We start from the raw sequence: 16,146 nt of genomic DNA on the forward strand, positions 1-16,146 counted from the left end.
TCCATAAAGATACCTCATTATGGTGTTTGCATTCCTTTTCTGTTGGCTCCTATGAGAAGAATGTCATCATCAGTGAGATCAATAATATATAGTCTGCCAGCTCCTGAAGCCTGGTCCCTGAATATCCACAAAGGGTGGCATTTACTGCAAATACTGCTTTATTCATCCCTGAGCTGAATGAGGACAGCAACCTGAAGCTCAGTCCAAAACACACCACCATGTTATCCAGAGTTCTTCAATTAAAATATTAAATTATTCATAGGCAAATTGAAACAGGAGAGTTTTGTACTGGTTTCAACATGCTTCTTTTCCTCTCACTTGTCATACAATACTTTCCTAACTCCTGGTTGAAATTAGTGCTTTTATACCATTTGAAAATGTTTTCAAGGACATTCAATATCAGTCTCACTTGTGTTTGAATATCCACCTTTTAGGATTTTGATTGGGTTGAGTATTTTTTCCCGACTAGGAAGAGTTCCACCTTAGAATTTCTGCATCATAGCAGTACCTGACTAAGCCTGTGAGAGTCTGAGTAACCTTAGAAGTCATGAAGCACTCTGAAATTGATGTTCTCATCCCAGTAAGGATAAACACATCGCGTAAGAGAGGTCTTTCTTGCTTGATGGTTTCCTAATTGATCCAGATGTGCTTTAAATACCTTGTACATATCCACTGAAATATATGCTTAAGAATCAATATAGTTGTCTAAATACTCTTGCAGACTTATGCTTATTCAACATTCATATGAGAAATATTGATTAAGCATCTGTTATACACAAGCACATTGTGAAGGATCAGATATGATCTATGATTAAGACTGACATTATCCTTCCTCTGTCAAACATTTTGTAATTTATAGGAAGAGATGTCCCTGAACAAAAGGGAAGAGGAAAGGACACTACATCAGCTCAGAAAATATGGGTACTTATCCTAGCTCCACTTGCTATGTAACTTTAGCTTACACGTGTAATTTCACTGAGCCTTCCTTTTCTCATCTGTAAAATAGAAATACTATCGATCTCTAGTTGGTTGTGAAATCAATCAGGTGAAATGATGTGTTCTAAAATATGTTGCAAATGTATCTTGTGACATGTATCTTGTGACATGAACAATATAATATTATTAAATATTAATAATAACTGATGTACCCATCGTTATTCTTTGTGTTGGTGGCCCAGAAGCCTTAAGAAACATGCCAGTGTTTCTAGAAGTTTCAGTGTAACAATGTAAGTGTTATAACTTCTTCATTTCCCCTCCTAGGAATCTGCAGCTTATAAAGCAGTGAAAGCACTTCGATCAGTATATGGAGTACGGTACAGATATGGGCCTGCCTCCAGAACATTGTGTAAGTTTCCTGTGTACTTGTATTAAAATCACCTCTCTTGAACCAATATCCTGAATCATGACTTCTCTTTAAAAAGCAGAGAGTGTATTCTCTCTAGAGTGAAATTTGTGACTATCAAATTAGCCAAGGAAAATGGAGAGAGTTTATATCTGATTAGTTTTACACAGCTTGACAGAAATCGCTGTACCAATTTAAACAAATCCTAAGCAGAGAATATGCTAAACATGCAGTAATGACTGCAAGTTGAATTGAGATCTTATGATAGTAGAAAGTACCAAAACGGGCTCCTTAAGCAATTACGACTACCGTAAGGGTGGAAATGGGCCTCATGAAGATAATGAAGTAAGAATTCCAGCTTACAACAGTTTCCCCTTTTTTCGTTTCCTTCACTATTCTTGTTCTGAAATACTATTTCCTATATAGCATCTTAGCTGAATTCTCCTTTTAAAAGTGATTTTAAAGTATTTCCTCTCTTCTATGAAGCAAAAAGCAACCGAGTATATGGGAAGAACCAGAACAAAGAACTGTAAGATGTGGATTCTAGTCCTAAATCTTCCAGGTGTGTCATCCTGGCCAAGATATTTATTAATGCTGGGCTTCAGCTTCTACAACAGTAACATGAAGAATGAGACTAGATCATTTCTCATGGCCTTTCAAATTCTAAAATTTATTGACTCTATGACAGATGAGAATCACATAGAGCTGAATGTCTTCGTGTGCCTATGATGGCAAACACATGCAGTAGGGATGTGTACAGATAGTAGCATTTGGTGATGCTCCTCAGTAAGGCAGCAAATTTCTGAACAGACACTTCTCAGAGGAGGACATACAATCAATCAACAAGTACATGAAAAAATGCTCTTCTTGATGTCTTTTAATCTGCCCGTCGTTAACATCTTGCCCCTCGGTTTCTTCAGCCTTCAGAACAACAGCTTGGTTTGTCAATTAGCATTGCTTATCAAATACGCTTGTCCTAACAATGACACAAGCATTAATAGATTTTTTTGAGATCATTTTATAAGTGTTTTCCAATCATTATCCTGAAAGGGGGAAAATAATATTTTTTTAAAATTCACATTACCAACTAATATCAACATAATACATATAATAACATAATTAAAACATTAATTTTTTAAAACAAATCTTATTAACAGTTCACCTTGTCAGCTTGGAATAAAGGCACAGTCATAGTGTTATATTTACCAAGAACAATCTGTTGCCATAGAAATGAGGCTGTCACATCACCATGATGTAACTGTTGGCACATATTGTCTCTGACTTTGGCTAATATGACTACTGTTTGTAGTTCCAATGTACTCTAACCAGAGGACACTAAAGCCACAGTTTATCTTCTGTCCTTGATAGAAGCACAAGGAATTTGAGAAATAGCCGATCCATTTAGTTGTCATCTTCACATAATGATTTCATCCTCACTTGTCCTGAGAAAAATAGCATAAATGTAATGCTGTTTGAGTAAATGAACATGTTTTGGAAATTTGATGATAATAATAATAGTGTTATGGCAAACTGAATCATATGTATTTCAGGAAAAAAGTATATGAATATTTTTCCATAAAACATTTTTTAATTTAATAAATGATTATTGAAGAGTCTATTGGACTAAACACTATGTATTAGGCACTGGGATGTAAAGATGTAAAATAATAATAGCTAATATTTCATAAGCACTTTCAAGTGATTTAGTATTTCATTTAATTACCACATCAACCTTAAGTAGCAGACATTAGCATCATTCCCTTTTTCTAAAAGGCACCTGAGGCACAGAGTAATCACAAGGTAGGTAGTAGGACTGGACACAGTGCAGGTTGGTGGTCTTCTCTTTAGTGCCTGTGTTTCCAGTCCGTACTAAAAAGGTGGAATGTGTGAGGTCATAGGAACTAGAAGGAGAGGGATGCCAGGATGGATTGTCAGCTATGTTAAGGGGAAAACAAAAACCAAAAAAGGAGAATAAACATGTGGACATGATCACCCTTCAAGAATAAAGTTTGGGAGCTGGGGTTGTGGCTCAGGGGTAGAACGCCTGCCTTAAATGTGTGGGGCTCTGGGTTTGATCCTCAACACCACATAAAAATAAATAAAAGTTTAAAAAATAAATGAAGTTTTATAGGTGGATAGAAGCAAGAACCAGCAAGAACCAGCAAGAAAGATATAAGGATTAGACGCAACATATATAGATTTTCTTTTAAGTTATCAAGCACAAAAAAAAAAAAAGAAGAAGAAGAAAAAGAGGATGGTAACCAAGAGTATATAGCAGGATCATGAGAAGAAAGGGGTCCTTGAGCATTTATTTGGGTTGATGCAGATGCAAGAGAAAGAAAATGTGTGAATGAAACAAAGGGATCCTCCCTTTATACAGACAATAATAATAAATGGTATCAAGAGATGACCCATGTAAAAGATATTTAGCATGACTTTCTCTGAGCTAAGAGAAAGCTTAGAGGGCTCTGAGGTCAACAGAGGAGCCAATGGAGCCATCATCTAGAATATGGGGGTCAGTGGTAAAGTGATGGGTGGGACAAGAAGAGAATGGGGAGTGCCAGTAAGTGCAGGACTATGAAAAAACAGCACAGAGCAGCACTGGGAGCAGAAGACGACTTTGGTGATCAGGCAGTATGATTTTATAGAATACCTGTTCATCAAAGATGAATCATCTCACTGCCCTACCTGGAGTGACAGCAGGGGAACTGGGCCAGAAGTTCAACAACAGCAAAGCAAAGGCAGAAAAAATACAGGAAGGAGGCATATGAGGGGTCTGGTGAGAAAGCTAGTAAATTGCCCCTGAATGGAAACCACAAGAAAGGCAGGGAGAATCTGAAAACTACAAGCTTATGTAAAGACAAGGGACAAGTTCAGCAAGCCTGGAAAAAGAGGGGAAGTGGAAGAAATGAAAGAGGGGAACAGAATTTTAATATTCAAGACCTTGGAAGTAGAGAAGAATTGAGTGATAAGAACAAAAATATTTTAATTTTAATATTTTTTTAAAAGTCCACAGCGTAGGTTGTTTTATTGGTGAATAAAGTGAAGGTGAAGATAAACATTATTGGAATTGAGGTTGAGAAATTTTGAGGTCATCATACTGGCATAGCATTAATACTCAGGTTAGATCTTCAAAGCTGATAGCAGGTATGATTTATAAGCTCCATGAGCTGGATGCCAAAGAACTACTGTTAAATCATTCTCATAGAAATGGTATTTCATTGGAAGGATTTAGTATATCTTACTAAGCAATATATATATATATATATAATTTTGAAATTATGCAGATTCTTTAGTGAGGATAATCTTTTCTTTTTTTAAACTTTCAGATGTAAGTTCTGGTAGCTCAATGGATTGGGCTTACAAAAATGGAATACCCTATGCATTTGCCTTTGAACTACGTGACACTGGGCATTTTGGATTTTTACTCCCAGAGATGCTCATCAGACCTACTTGTACAGAGACCATGCTGGCTGTGAAGAATATCACAATGCACCTGCTAAAAAAGTGTCCCTGATAGGACTCCAGGGTCAGGTCAACAACCAAAGAGAGAGCTGATTTTCACCAAAGGCTGCTTGGCACTGGGTTGAAATTGTTTTTAAAGAGAAGGGCAACCTTTTAGAATGAACATAACTATGGACTTTAAAAGGATTTTCTTAGTGCAATTTGATACTTTGTAATAATACAAAATGGTAAAATTTAGGGCATAGCCTAGCTTGTTATAAGAAAAAGCATCTAGCTGGGCATGGTGGTGCATACTTGTAATCCCAGCTACTAAGGAGGCTGAGGCAGGAGGATTGCAAATTCAAGGCTAGCTGGGAAACTTAGCAAGATCTGTTTCAAAATAAATTTTTCTTAAAAAGGATGGAGAGTATATCTCAGTGATAGAGCACTTGCTTAGCATGTGTGAGACTCTGGGTTCAATCCCCAGTATTGCAAAAGAAAAAGCATCCATTTTATGTCTTGATTACAGGGAATGTTTTCAAATTCCTTTGTCTCAAGAAATGTACAAATAAATCATGGCTTTAGCTTCAATAAATGTCAGGCCCTCATAAGACCTAGTTTAATAATGATATTTAATTACTTGTTTCTCATTTGAAATAGAAATTTTTAAAATGGAAAGAACACACAATTTTTTTAATATACCAAACACACAATCTTTCAAAACCTTAGATTATTTGCTTTCTCTTCACCTGGTATTAGTGTACCATATATCTATAAAAACACAGCAAAATAAAGCAACTTATGTTGAGACTCTGAGAATGCCACTCAAAAAAAAATAGAATAAATATTCATTGAGGTGTCAGACACAGAGTTAGGATCTTTACACTAACAATTTCATTTCTCACAATACCTATTTCAGATAAGGAAATCAAGGCTTAGAAAGGTAACATAGCCTTTCATTTCTAAGAAGAAGACAGGAACAGTATCTGGACTGCTGGAAATAACTAAAATTTATGGACAAAATTCAATTTTTTAAATCATCTTACAATCATCCTACTATAAAGCAAGGAAATCTCAGGCCAGGCATTGAGTGAAGATAGAAACCTAGAAAAGTAAGCGGTACAATGTTATCCTAAAAGCATTTGTCAAACCAGCTGAGTACAGACTCTTGATATTCAGCATTTTGAGGAATGAACAAAGCCCAAATGCACTTCAAGTTGGGAACTTGAATATGTTCTTTTCCTACCAGAACTATGGGTTGTACCTTCCATGTCAGAAAAGTACTTCATATTCCTTTTAATGGACCCCAGAGAAAACTGACCATTTCAAATTTTGGCAAGAGTGGAGTCAAGGGAAATCACCACTGAGAATTTGGAACCATACATCAGCCTTCACACAGGTTCATGGCCCAGATTCAGACTTTGTAAATAGTCTGATAAACCACTAGCCAAGAATTTAATGCAGATTAATCCCAGAATGGTAATACGCATAAGCATTTGGTAAAAGCAAATGCAAATCCTCTTAGAGGATTTATCTGACCAAGATGTATCATGAACACCACCAGGATAAAGGAATAGGCCTAAAAACTTCCAGAGGGAAGAAAGAGACCCCAGACAAAGGAATGAGGACTTGAGTAGCACCACCAAACTTGAAGCACCACCAAAACTTGATGATGATAGAAAAATGCCTTCAGAGTTCTGAGAAAAAAGTCATACATACAAATCTATACCCAAGGAAACTATTGATGGAAAATGAAGGTAGGCTGTAGGATAAGTGAGGTCTTTTATAATTAACCTTCTCAGGAAACTCCTAGAGGATATGCTCTATCACAAAGAAAGAGCAAACCAAGAGAAAGATGTAGAATCCAAGAATAGGGTGAATACAGCCAGGAGAAAGGAATGGGGAAAAATATCAAGATGATTATGAAGGAAAAGATGCCTAGAACAACTTGGAGTAGAAGGAGGAGGACTAAATACTTTTGTGAATATGAAGATAAAATGTGAAATGGGGAGAAAAATATGCTCAGAGGCAATTTTTATTTACATAGAGAACTGAGCAATTAATTCCTAATAAAAGCACAGAAAACCAAGCAAACAAAAGAAATGTTTTTAACTGGTGAAAATAAAGAATTATATATGAGAAGATATGGAATCCTAGTAATGCTATGTATCTTAGCTATAAATAATACTTACACAGTCAAAATAATGTTATAAATGTACAGGAAAGATAGGAAGAATGAAGTGCATGTGACAGGAGGTTATATAGGAAAGCTAAATCTTTGTCTTCCATGGAAGGAAATCAATCTCGAAAGCTGAAAAATCAAGAAATATCTGTATAAGAATGTACCTTAGAAATAAGGAAGTAAATGTGAAAGGAAAGAACTAAAAAGATCAAAAATTTCGGGCCTAATGAAAGAGAATTGGGAGTGAGAAGAGAGAACGGAGAACTATTATTTTAACATAAGCCTTTCAATTAGGAAATACACATACTAAAGAGCATATCCCTTTTAAAGAAAAATGAAAATTTTAGAAAAACAAATTTTTAATTACTCACCAAATGATCTTTTTGATGTTTGTAAAATATATGCACATTGTTTCTATAACAATAATACCAAAATTAAAATTTTTTTAAATATTAAATGAGATTGTACAGGAGTATCTAGCACAAAAACCAAAATATTATAAACAATCAGAAAATATTTAGTTTGTCTATGTTTTGCCAACCTAATTTATTTATTATTTATTTTGTAGTAACAGTGATATATTTGCAGAAATGGATCTCAGAGGCTTGGTCCTGCCAAAGAACAGTACACCTGAGAATTTAAACTTCACTTGACCCCATCTAGTAATATGCATTCAGAAATGGTCAGGAGGTAGTGGGTACTATAATACTTATTTTTGCCAGTAGACTAGGCAAGTCAAAATGTCCACAAAAATCAGAGGGCTGGAGGCTTTTAAAAATTCCCAAGAATGGAAAGATGCTATTTCTCAAAGGATGTGACAAGATGCATATCAACCAGCTGGTGTCATCTGGTGACTTTCATGGATTCTCAATGCCAGGAAACTTTTCACTTTGGCCAGGAGCATGTCACAGTTCCTAGTTTGTTAGCAACCTGTATCAGATTCTTTGCTGGTGTCTATTGATGACTTTCCATCAAACATCACCCCTGTGACAACCAAATAAAAGTCAACTTTTGGGTATTCAGGGTGGAAAAAAGCCAAAGAATTTATAGATAACTCTCCAAGTTCTTCTGTCAGTACATTACTCACCTCCATCCTTATTAAACCCTATTGTTTTTTTAATTTTATTTATTTATTTATTCTAATCAGTTATACTTGACCGCAGAATGCCCTTTGATTCATTGTACACAAATGGAACACAACTTTTGATTTCTCTGATTGTACCCAAAGTAGAGACACAACATTCATGCAATTATATATGTACCTAGGGTAATGATGTCTGTCTCATTCCACCATCTTTCCTACCCCCAGAACTAAAATTTATTTTATTTGTCCTTCCCTATCTCCCATAGCATAGGTGCTAAGAGTGTTTTTTATTTTTTTTTTCAAAATCAAAATAAGGGTAACAAAATATAGAATTTGAATAATATACAAACTTCATGGAATATAGTTTATTATTTGAGATAAAATTTTCGCCTTCATGAACCTCATGCAAATTCTTTTCAGTGATTACACTCATATTTCAGTAGCACTGTATATATACATTTTATGGCTCAAGTTCTATAAGTGGGCATTTTAATATTTATAGGATATTTTCATTTTTAAATCTTTTTAAACTAAGCCACAAAATGTACTGTGGGATGATATGTGTTTGAGGCACTCTTCTAGGTGCTGTGTGTGAGGATCAGAAGTGTTATGTTTATGTCAATACTTCAGAATATAAAATTTTCTTCAACTCAAAATAGTACATGCATTTTTTAAAATAGTTTAGCAAGATATGTTTCCCCCCACTATTATAAAAGTAATTTCATGGATTCTGGCTATATTGAGCTTTAATTCTCAACTTAATCAGATTTATCAAGGGTTCAGTTTCTTACGGCTGTCAAATAAAGGACCACGAATTGGGTAGCTTAAAACAAGAGGAATCTATTGTCACACAGTTTTGCAGACTAGAAGTCCAACATCAAAATGTCAGCAGAGCCATGCTCCTTCTGAAATGTTTAGAGGAATCCTTCTCTGCCTCTTTCTAGCTTCTGGTGCTTTGTCAGAAATCTTTGGTATTTCTTCACTTGCCATTGCATAACTCCAATTTCTGCCTGGTCTCCAATGGCATTGTGTCTCAGTCTTTATATGGCCAGCTTCTTATAAAGGTAGCAGTTATGCTGGATCAGGGTCCCACCTTACTTCACTATGGCATAATTCTAACTAATTACATCTGTAACAAACCTATTTCCAACCAGAGTCACATTCTGAGGTATATGAAACATATTTTTTTGAGTTTTCACATGCCCAATCAGATTTTTTAACAGGCTACTAATAGAAACAGAACAAGCTACTCCTTATAATTTAGCTTTCTAAATGATAAAATTATAGTTGAAATTATTATGTGCTCTTCTTAACAGGAAATTTGTTAGTTTTAGTTAGAGTTGACTGCTACCTTAGCTCTCAATAATTATTTTGGACCTGTTCATCATAGGAAGTATTTGCAGTTAAGTTATACTTGATCAAATCTAATTGGTTAAATCAGAATTCTATGCAACATTAACTAAAGTATGTTGTAGATTAAGCACAGTAATTATATGAGCAATTTAATGGAATATTTTCATGAATCATAATAAGAATATTGCATAATAAACCTGAAAACAACTACATTGAATATCTAATATATCACGAAGCACACTGCACTGAGAACTACTAAAACATATGAATAATGCACATGAAAATAAGGTAGCCTGATGATCTTCGAAGGCTGATTTTAATTAACTCCTCATTTCTAACCCCGACCCTGCTTCTGCAGTTGTGACTTCTAGGACTATCCCCTCTTTTCCCCAGTGGATGACCTATGGGGCCCTCTACCTAAGGAGTCCATTCTTACTGCACCAGCCCAAGGTAGGTGAGGCAAGTACATCCAATTATATAGTAAGTGGATGCTAAAATCAGCCTTATAATTTAGTGATGAGTTAAACAAAGGGGCTAGCTTCATGACCTAACCACATAACACTGAAAACAGTGGGCTCTAAATTTCAAACTGACTCAAAAGTAAATGCTTCCCAGTGAAAGATAACAGCTCCTCCAGGCAGTGAGGTGTCCATCAAGTGTGCCCAATCTGGAAGAAATAGTTTGCAACAACCAAATGATTGGTGATAGGATCATTGTTGTTATGGTTTGAATATGTTCCCCAAAAGTTCATGTGTTGCAAACTTAATCCTCTAATTCATATGTTAACAGTGGAAGTAGGGCCTTTTGGAGGTAATGAAGATTAGATGAGGGGCCCCATGATAGCATTAGTGACTTTATAAGAGGAAAAGAAATCTGAGCTAGCAGGTTTCCTTTTGCACCATGTGCTGCTATCCACCCATGTTTTGATGCAGCAAGAAGGCTCTCACCAAATACCAACACCATGCTCTTCCAGCCTCCAAAACTGCAAGTTAAATAAACTTTTATTCACTGCAAATCACCTAGTCTGTGGTATTCCGTTATAGCAATAAAAACCAAACTAAGACAGTTATTGAATTTCTGCTATAGCTATACTTTTGTCAGAGGCATGGTTTCCTGCTGTCCTAGATAGAATCCTTCAGTAATTTAGAGCTGTGTTCAATATTCTAAAGTAGACTATCTGATGTCTGTTAAGCAGAAATTGTGTTGCTGGATGTATTTATACCCAGCTACCTATCTCAAGCAATATCAATCTGAAATACCATGTAAAGTTTTCATTCAGTGGAGCAGCAAATGTGAATAGGTGATTTAGTGGTTTTGTATCAGGGTCAACAAAATTTAATAAAAGAATGAATATTTGAAGTAAGTGTCGCTGCACCTGTCACAAGCCATCACAAGAAATGCATTAAGGGTATCCTAAAGAGACAACACTGAACTAAAGAGGAGTGTCTAAGACTCAACTATTTGTGACAATCATTATTTACTCCCAAAGAAATAATTCTGAACTGAGAACTTGAAATCAAATCAATGTTTTTTTAGACTCAGAAATGTAAACACTATAAAGTTTCAGTTATGCAAGACATATTCTATAGGTCTGCTATACAACATCATGCCTACAGTGAACAATATTAGATTGTGCACTTAATGTGTTTTTTTAAGGAGGTGCCACATAGAATTCATGTGGCAGGGGGAAAATGGGCCATATTCCTGTTGCAGAAATGGCAGTGATGGGCTAGGGGCAGCAGCGGTGTCCCTTAGTGTTTGTGACAATAAAGGGATCTCTGGTTAAACTCTGCAGAACTCAGACCAGTTCTGCAGCCTGTAGTTGGACATCATTTCTCAACTCATCTTTGAGCTAGTTCTCTCGCAAATGTTCATATAATAACCTTCTTTTCTGTTTAATCAACCAGCATCAACTTCTAGTACACATAATACATTTTCTAAAAAACTTCATTGAGTTGAATATAAGAATAATGTCTCAGTTTTCCATAATGACTCTAATTTTATGTCTAGCCTAGGCAATATCTGCAGGATAATGTTACTTACAGATTTTAATCTACAGCTTTCAGTTCTACACTAGGGGAGGGAAAAGTACAGCTTTGTTTCCAAAATATTAATGAAAAAGTCCAGTGTAGACCATGGAATAGGGTATTCTTCAAAACCCTAAGTATAATTTGTTCTTGTAAAGAGAGGACAAAATGAGATAAGAAGTATGTTTCCCTTTATATTTAGAAAAGTTCTGATTAGTAGTCCTAGGTTTCAAGAAGAATCCTCCTTTAGTTTTCATATGTAAAATGGGAATAACAAAACCTATATTACAGATGTATTATGAGGATGAAAGGAGGGATCACATAGAAAACAGCAGCAAATCCATACCAAGCAAGTTTTTCTAAATTTTATGAATATGTAAGAGCATAGGTAGACTTTTTTACTGGAGGGGGGAAAATGTTAATCTAATCAAAGCATGCTGAGAACTTCATTGACTATGTATAAATGATCATTAGGATTTCACTCTGATCCATATTTCTCACACTCAAACTACAGGATACCTTTTTTAACTAATTAGAGAATTCATTTTTTTTTCATTGACAACTGTTGACAAAGTATAACACCTTGGGAAAAAATGTTTCCCTAAATAACTCCTCTAAAAGGAGGAGAAAATCATTTAATTATTGGTTTTTACAGGAAGAAATATTTCTCTTTGGCATTCTGGGGATAAGAATTTCATTCTTAAAAGCCTAAACTAATGAGGCTAAAATAATTATTGGATATACTTACTACTGTGCGAATATAGCAAACAAGTAATCTCTCAGAGAAAAATCCATGTCCCAAGAGATTGTGCATTTATTCAATAAATGTTTACTGGATAACTGCTATGTAATTGATACTGTTTTCTGTTAAGGTAATCCACAAGCAAAATTACAAAGAGAATACAGTTCGCATAAATGCCTTCTCTGTCAGCAATTTCTCTTTCCCCTCTGGATAACCAGCATGCCCTGTCACCTTTGATTCCCAGGAAACTGCTCCCACCTCTTTTCCAAATGGCTCTCAAAGATTTGTCTCCCCTCTTCCTGCCAAACTAACCTCCCAAGGTGCCCCAGGAAGAAGTACTGTCATTTAACTGTCCTTTGACAAAGTACAGGTAGCTCTGACATACCAAGGTACAAAAGAATGTGACTTCTTTGCATAGAATGCACCTTCTAGCCAGGAATAATTGTTTAATCACCACAGGAAAGAATCTCTAATGATTCTGGCAGCCAAGCACACCCTCCACTTTAGTACATCACACCTATGTCTGTCCCTCCTCCACTGGTGCAAGGTGTATCCTCATTGCAGCTCACAGTCATTTTGTTTTTCCTGCTTCTTTGGCACAAGTCAGGGATGGACAGTTTACTACTTCTCTCTGATGGCTGTGCATGTAATCGTGCACTCCATTCTTTAGGTCACAAGTCATTTCTGGACCTGAACCCTGCCCATGGCTTCAAGTCCACACATAGGAAGGAGGATGTCAACTTCCCTGTTCTGGCAGTAAGCCACACAGTCATGCCCTGGGTTATAACCCAAAATGTTAAAAATCACTGGGACTCATATGTATACACAGCTTGCATATTTTCACCCATTAAGCAAAATACCTACCTTTTGGGGAAATGACCACAACAGGGTCCAGATTAAACTATATTACCATGTAGTAGAGACATGGTACTTAAAAGTTGCTTTGCTTTTTCCTCAGAAATATAAAAGGAGCCAAGATGTATAACATATTACTTTTCTTTTTCTGTCCTATTCTCAATGTAGAAATCTAAGCTGCTACTCTTTAAGAAGACAACTAACCTAATGATTATTCTTAAACATGGGGAGGTGGGGGAGACTGTCTTTGGGAACTTCATTTATCAAAGAACAGTGCTCCATGCATTTGCACTCAAAGAATTTCAACAATGGATGGTATGATAATAACATCTGGGAAGTGCTTTAAATTTTTTGAAAGTACATTATGCTTTTTAGTACAGTGACAATATCCCTGATGAAGTGGCACCCCGTTTCTCAACTGAAAAATCTTAACTGGGTCTCTCCAGAAATCTTCAACATGGATGATTTTAGGACTGTCAGCAAAAGAGTCTCTGCAAAAGAGTTCAATGTAGATAAACTTCCTATTTTCGTGTCACCCTGTTTATTTGGCCACTGGCCAAGAAGATACCAGCACTCTAGGTGCTGGACACCCACTTACTAGTTTTCACAAATATATCCAGTATAGTACTTTGAAGAAATGTGCAAACAAGACCTCTGGCCTTGAGCTTGGCTTCACAGAGATGTCTACATTTTTAAGATAAGTTACAAATGTGCTCCATGGTAACAGCTGGTAGGGGGAGGAAAAAAAAGGGGAGAAGAAGCTCTCCCCTTCTCAGGTGTTGTCCTTGAAGGGTTAACTTGCCCAGAATAGTGAAAGAAAAAGCTGCTTTTATGTGAACTTCTGCAGACTGTGAACTTCTGAGCCCCTCCCCTTACACACTGGATATAAAGCTCTGAAACTCCCTGAACTCGGGGTTCAGGGATTGATTGATTAGAGCAAAGGCTGTACCCTCTGAACCTGGCTGCAGCCAAATAAAACTGTTTCCTGCTATCTTTGGTGTCTTGCCTCGTTTGTCCCTACTACACTGGGAATTTAGACATTAACACCAGAATGCAACCTACATACTAAGCCTTGCTCAATAATTACTTGATGTGACTAATTGCTACATAATCATTTGTAAAAATTGAGGCATAGAATATTTAAGTGATTTGAATATGGTTTCTTGTCCCATTAGTGGTAAGACAGAATATAAGTTGAGTACTTACACTTTTTAAAAATTATTATTGCAGTTTTCAAACACAAAAAGACAGTATAGTATGATAAACTCCATCACTAAGTTTCAGCAGTTATTAACATTTTATTTTACCAAACTTATATTTCCTCCTCCAACTTTTTCTTGTTGCACTATTTTAAAGTAAAGCATAGACATGTCATTTTCACCCATAAGTATTTCAGCACATAGTATCTCTACCAAGATAGTCCCTAGATTTTATATGCATTTGTGGTAGATCACAGTCTCCAATAGTGGCCAAAAAACTCAGACATTCAGAAAAAATTTCTAGTTAAAAACAAAATTTTTTGGAACCCTTCTTTCATTCTTTTCTGGTATATTGCTTTCTTGTGTATTTCCCTCACTCAAGGTAATCCAACAACTACAACAACAAAAAGTAACTCAAGGCACTTGGTGAACCCAAGAGAAAACCTGAATAAACCCTTGAACTTCACTTTTTCACTTGGTTTTAGTTACTTGCTTTTATCACTAATTTTAGAGGTCACCTAGCTAGGTAGTACACTCCTGTTAGCTTTACTATATATAACACCTCTGACATATTGGTCACATGATAATGGTTGCTTAAGTTGTTTTTCAAGAACTTGGAAGTAGCTCAAACCATCTGAAACCACTGACCCTTAACTTGGACCTACAAAAGCATTAAATGAGTAACCATTTGACATCAGAGGGCCAAAAACTCTACCCTCAGAGCATACTAATGTTGCTGTTTTCTTAACATGTGTCCTATGACAGATTGATTATGCATGGACAAAGCACCAATTATTTCACTTTTTATTACCTCCAGTCATCTTTCCCCATTCCTCAGACCACCCAGTTTCTTTATCCCATAAATACCTCTCACTCTGTCCTCGGGAAAGCAGGTTTGAGATTTGGGGTTCTCACCTCAAGTTTGGCCACCTCATGAACAAACTTTCTCTTTTGCAAATGTTGTCATTTCAATGACTGGAAAATTGCATAACAGACAAAATGGACCTGGTTCAGTAACACTGATGCTGGACCTCCCAAGATGGCAGTGTACATCATGGTGATTGCCAAGGAGAATCACCCTCTTTACCTCTGCAACATCCTGTAAGCTGAAGTTCTGCTCCATGTCCCTAAACATGGTAGAAAAGATCTCTACTATGGGGAATGCCTTAGTGGACCAGAGAGAGCTCTCCCTGGACCTGCTCTACCCTATAGAAGACTATGAGTCATATAAGCTCTAAAGTGAAGCTGGTCATGGTGGTGTATTCCTCCAACACAGCCCTTCAAGACATTTGCAGCATGTTCCTGAAGCTGCTTAACTTCTGCGCAGCTGTGATTTGCAATCCTTTCTATAACTCTGGGGACCTCATTCAGTCTAGGACCTTTGAAAGATGGCAATGACGATACAGGTCTGTTGTATAAGAACTCTGCTGCCTTATCTTATCTCAAAGAGAAGCATTCTATATATAACTGTGTCGTGGAAATGTATACTTATCAACACTGCCTCTTCCTGAATGTAACAGATGTGCTGTTGGAAGGGCAAGGCTCTGTGCATGGTACCTCTCAACTAAAGGTTTTATGAGATGAAAAGGTTGGGGAAGAGGGGTATGTTGATCCAAATCAGTAAGCCAATAAATAGAAAAGCAAAACAGATCAAAATTTTAGTGATAGGAATATAAAATATCAACCTCAAAATTACTTTAGAACATTTTAATATTTTATAGGTCTATGAAGAGCACAAACACCTCTTTTATCTTCCTCTAAGATCATCAGGTCCCTGGAAAAGTCATGACATGGAAACTCTGTTCTAGGTACACTCAAAATCCTGAGATTATGTGAAAGCTATGTGTATACCTAATTTGCTGTGGAAATTGGGGTGGTGGCTAATGAAATATAAGTAGAATCCCTGACTGGCTCTCCT

The 16,146-nt window shown here is 36.3% G+C and overlaps 1 protein-coding gene and 1 pseudogene across 1 annotated transcript in view; both read left to right on the forward strand.

Moving 5' to 3' along the window:
• Cpa6 (carboxypeptidase A6) overlaps positions 1 to 5,395 on the forward strand; it is a 326,683-nt gene extending 321,288 nt beyond the window's left edge. Inside the window, exons 10-11 of the mRNA XM_046428625.2 lie at positions 1,261 to 1,345; positions 4,672 to 5,395. Coding sequence (XP_046284581.2) covers positions 1,261 to 1,345; positions 4,672 to 4,859 — 273 coding nt within the window. The 3' untranslated portion in view covers positions 4,860 to 5,395. The remainder of the gene's footprint in view (positions 1 to 1,260; positions 1,346 to 4,671) is intronic.
• A 9,872-nt stretch (positions 5,396 to 15,267) lies between these two features.
• On the forward strand, positions 15,268 to 15,626 carry LOC124082096 (trafficking protein particle complex subunit 2-like protein; annotated as a pseudogene).
• Positions 15,627 to 16,146: the final 520 nt, after the last annotated feature.

Source organism: Marmota monax, unplaced genomic scaffold, assembly GCF_021218885.2.
Source record: "Marmota monax isolate L192 unplaced genomic scaffold, Marmota_monax_Labrador192_F-V1.1 WCK01_AAM20220418_F8-fsc00044, whole genome shotgun sequence".
Taxonomy (NCBI): Eukaryota; Metazoa; Chordata; class Mammalia; order Rodentia; family Sciuridae; genus Marmota; species Marmota monax.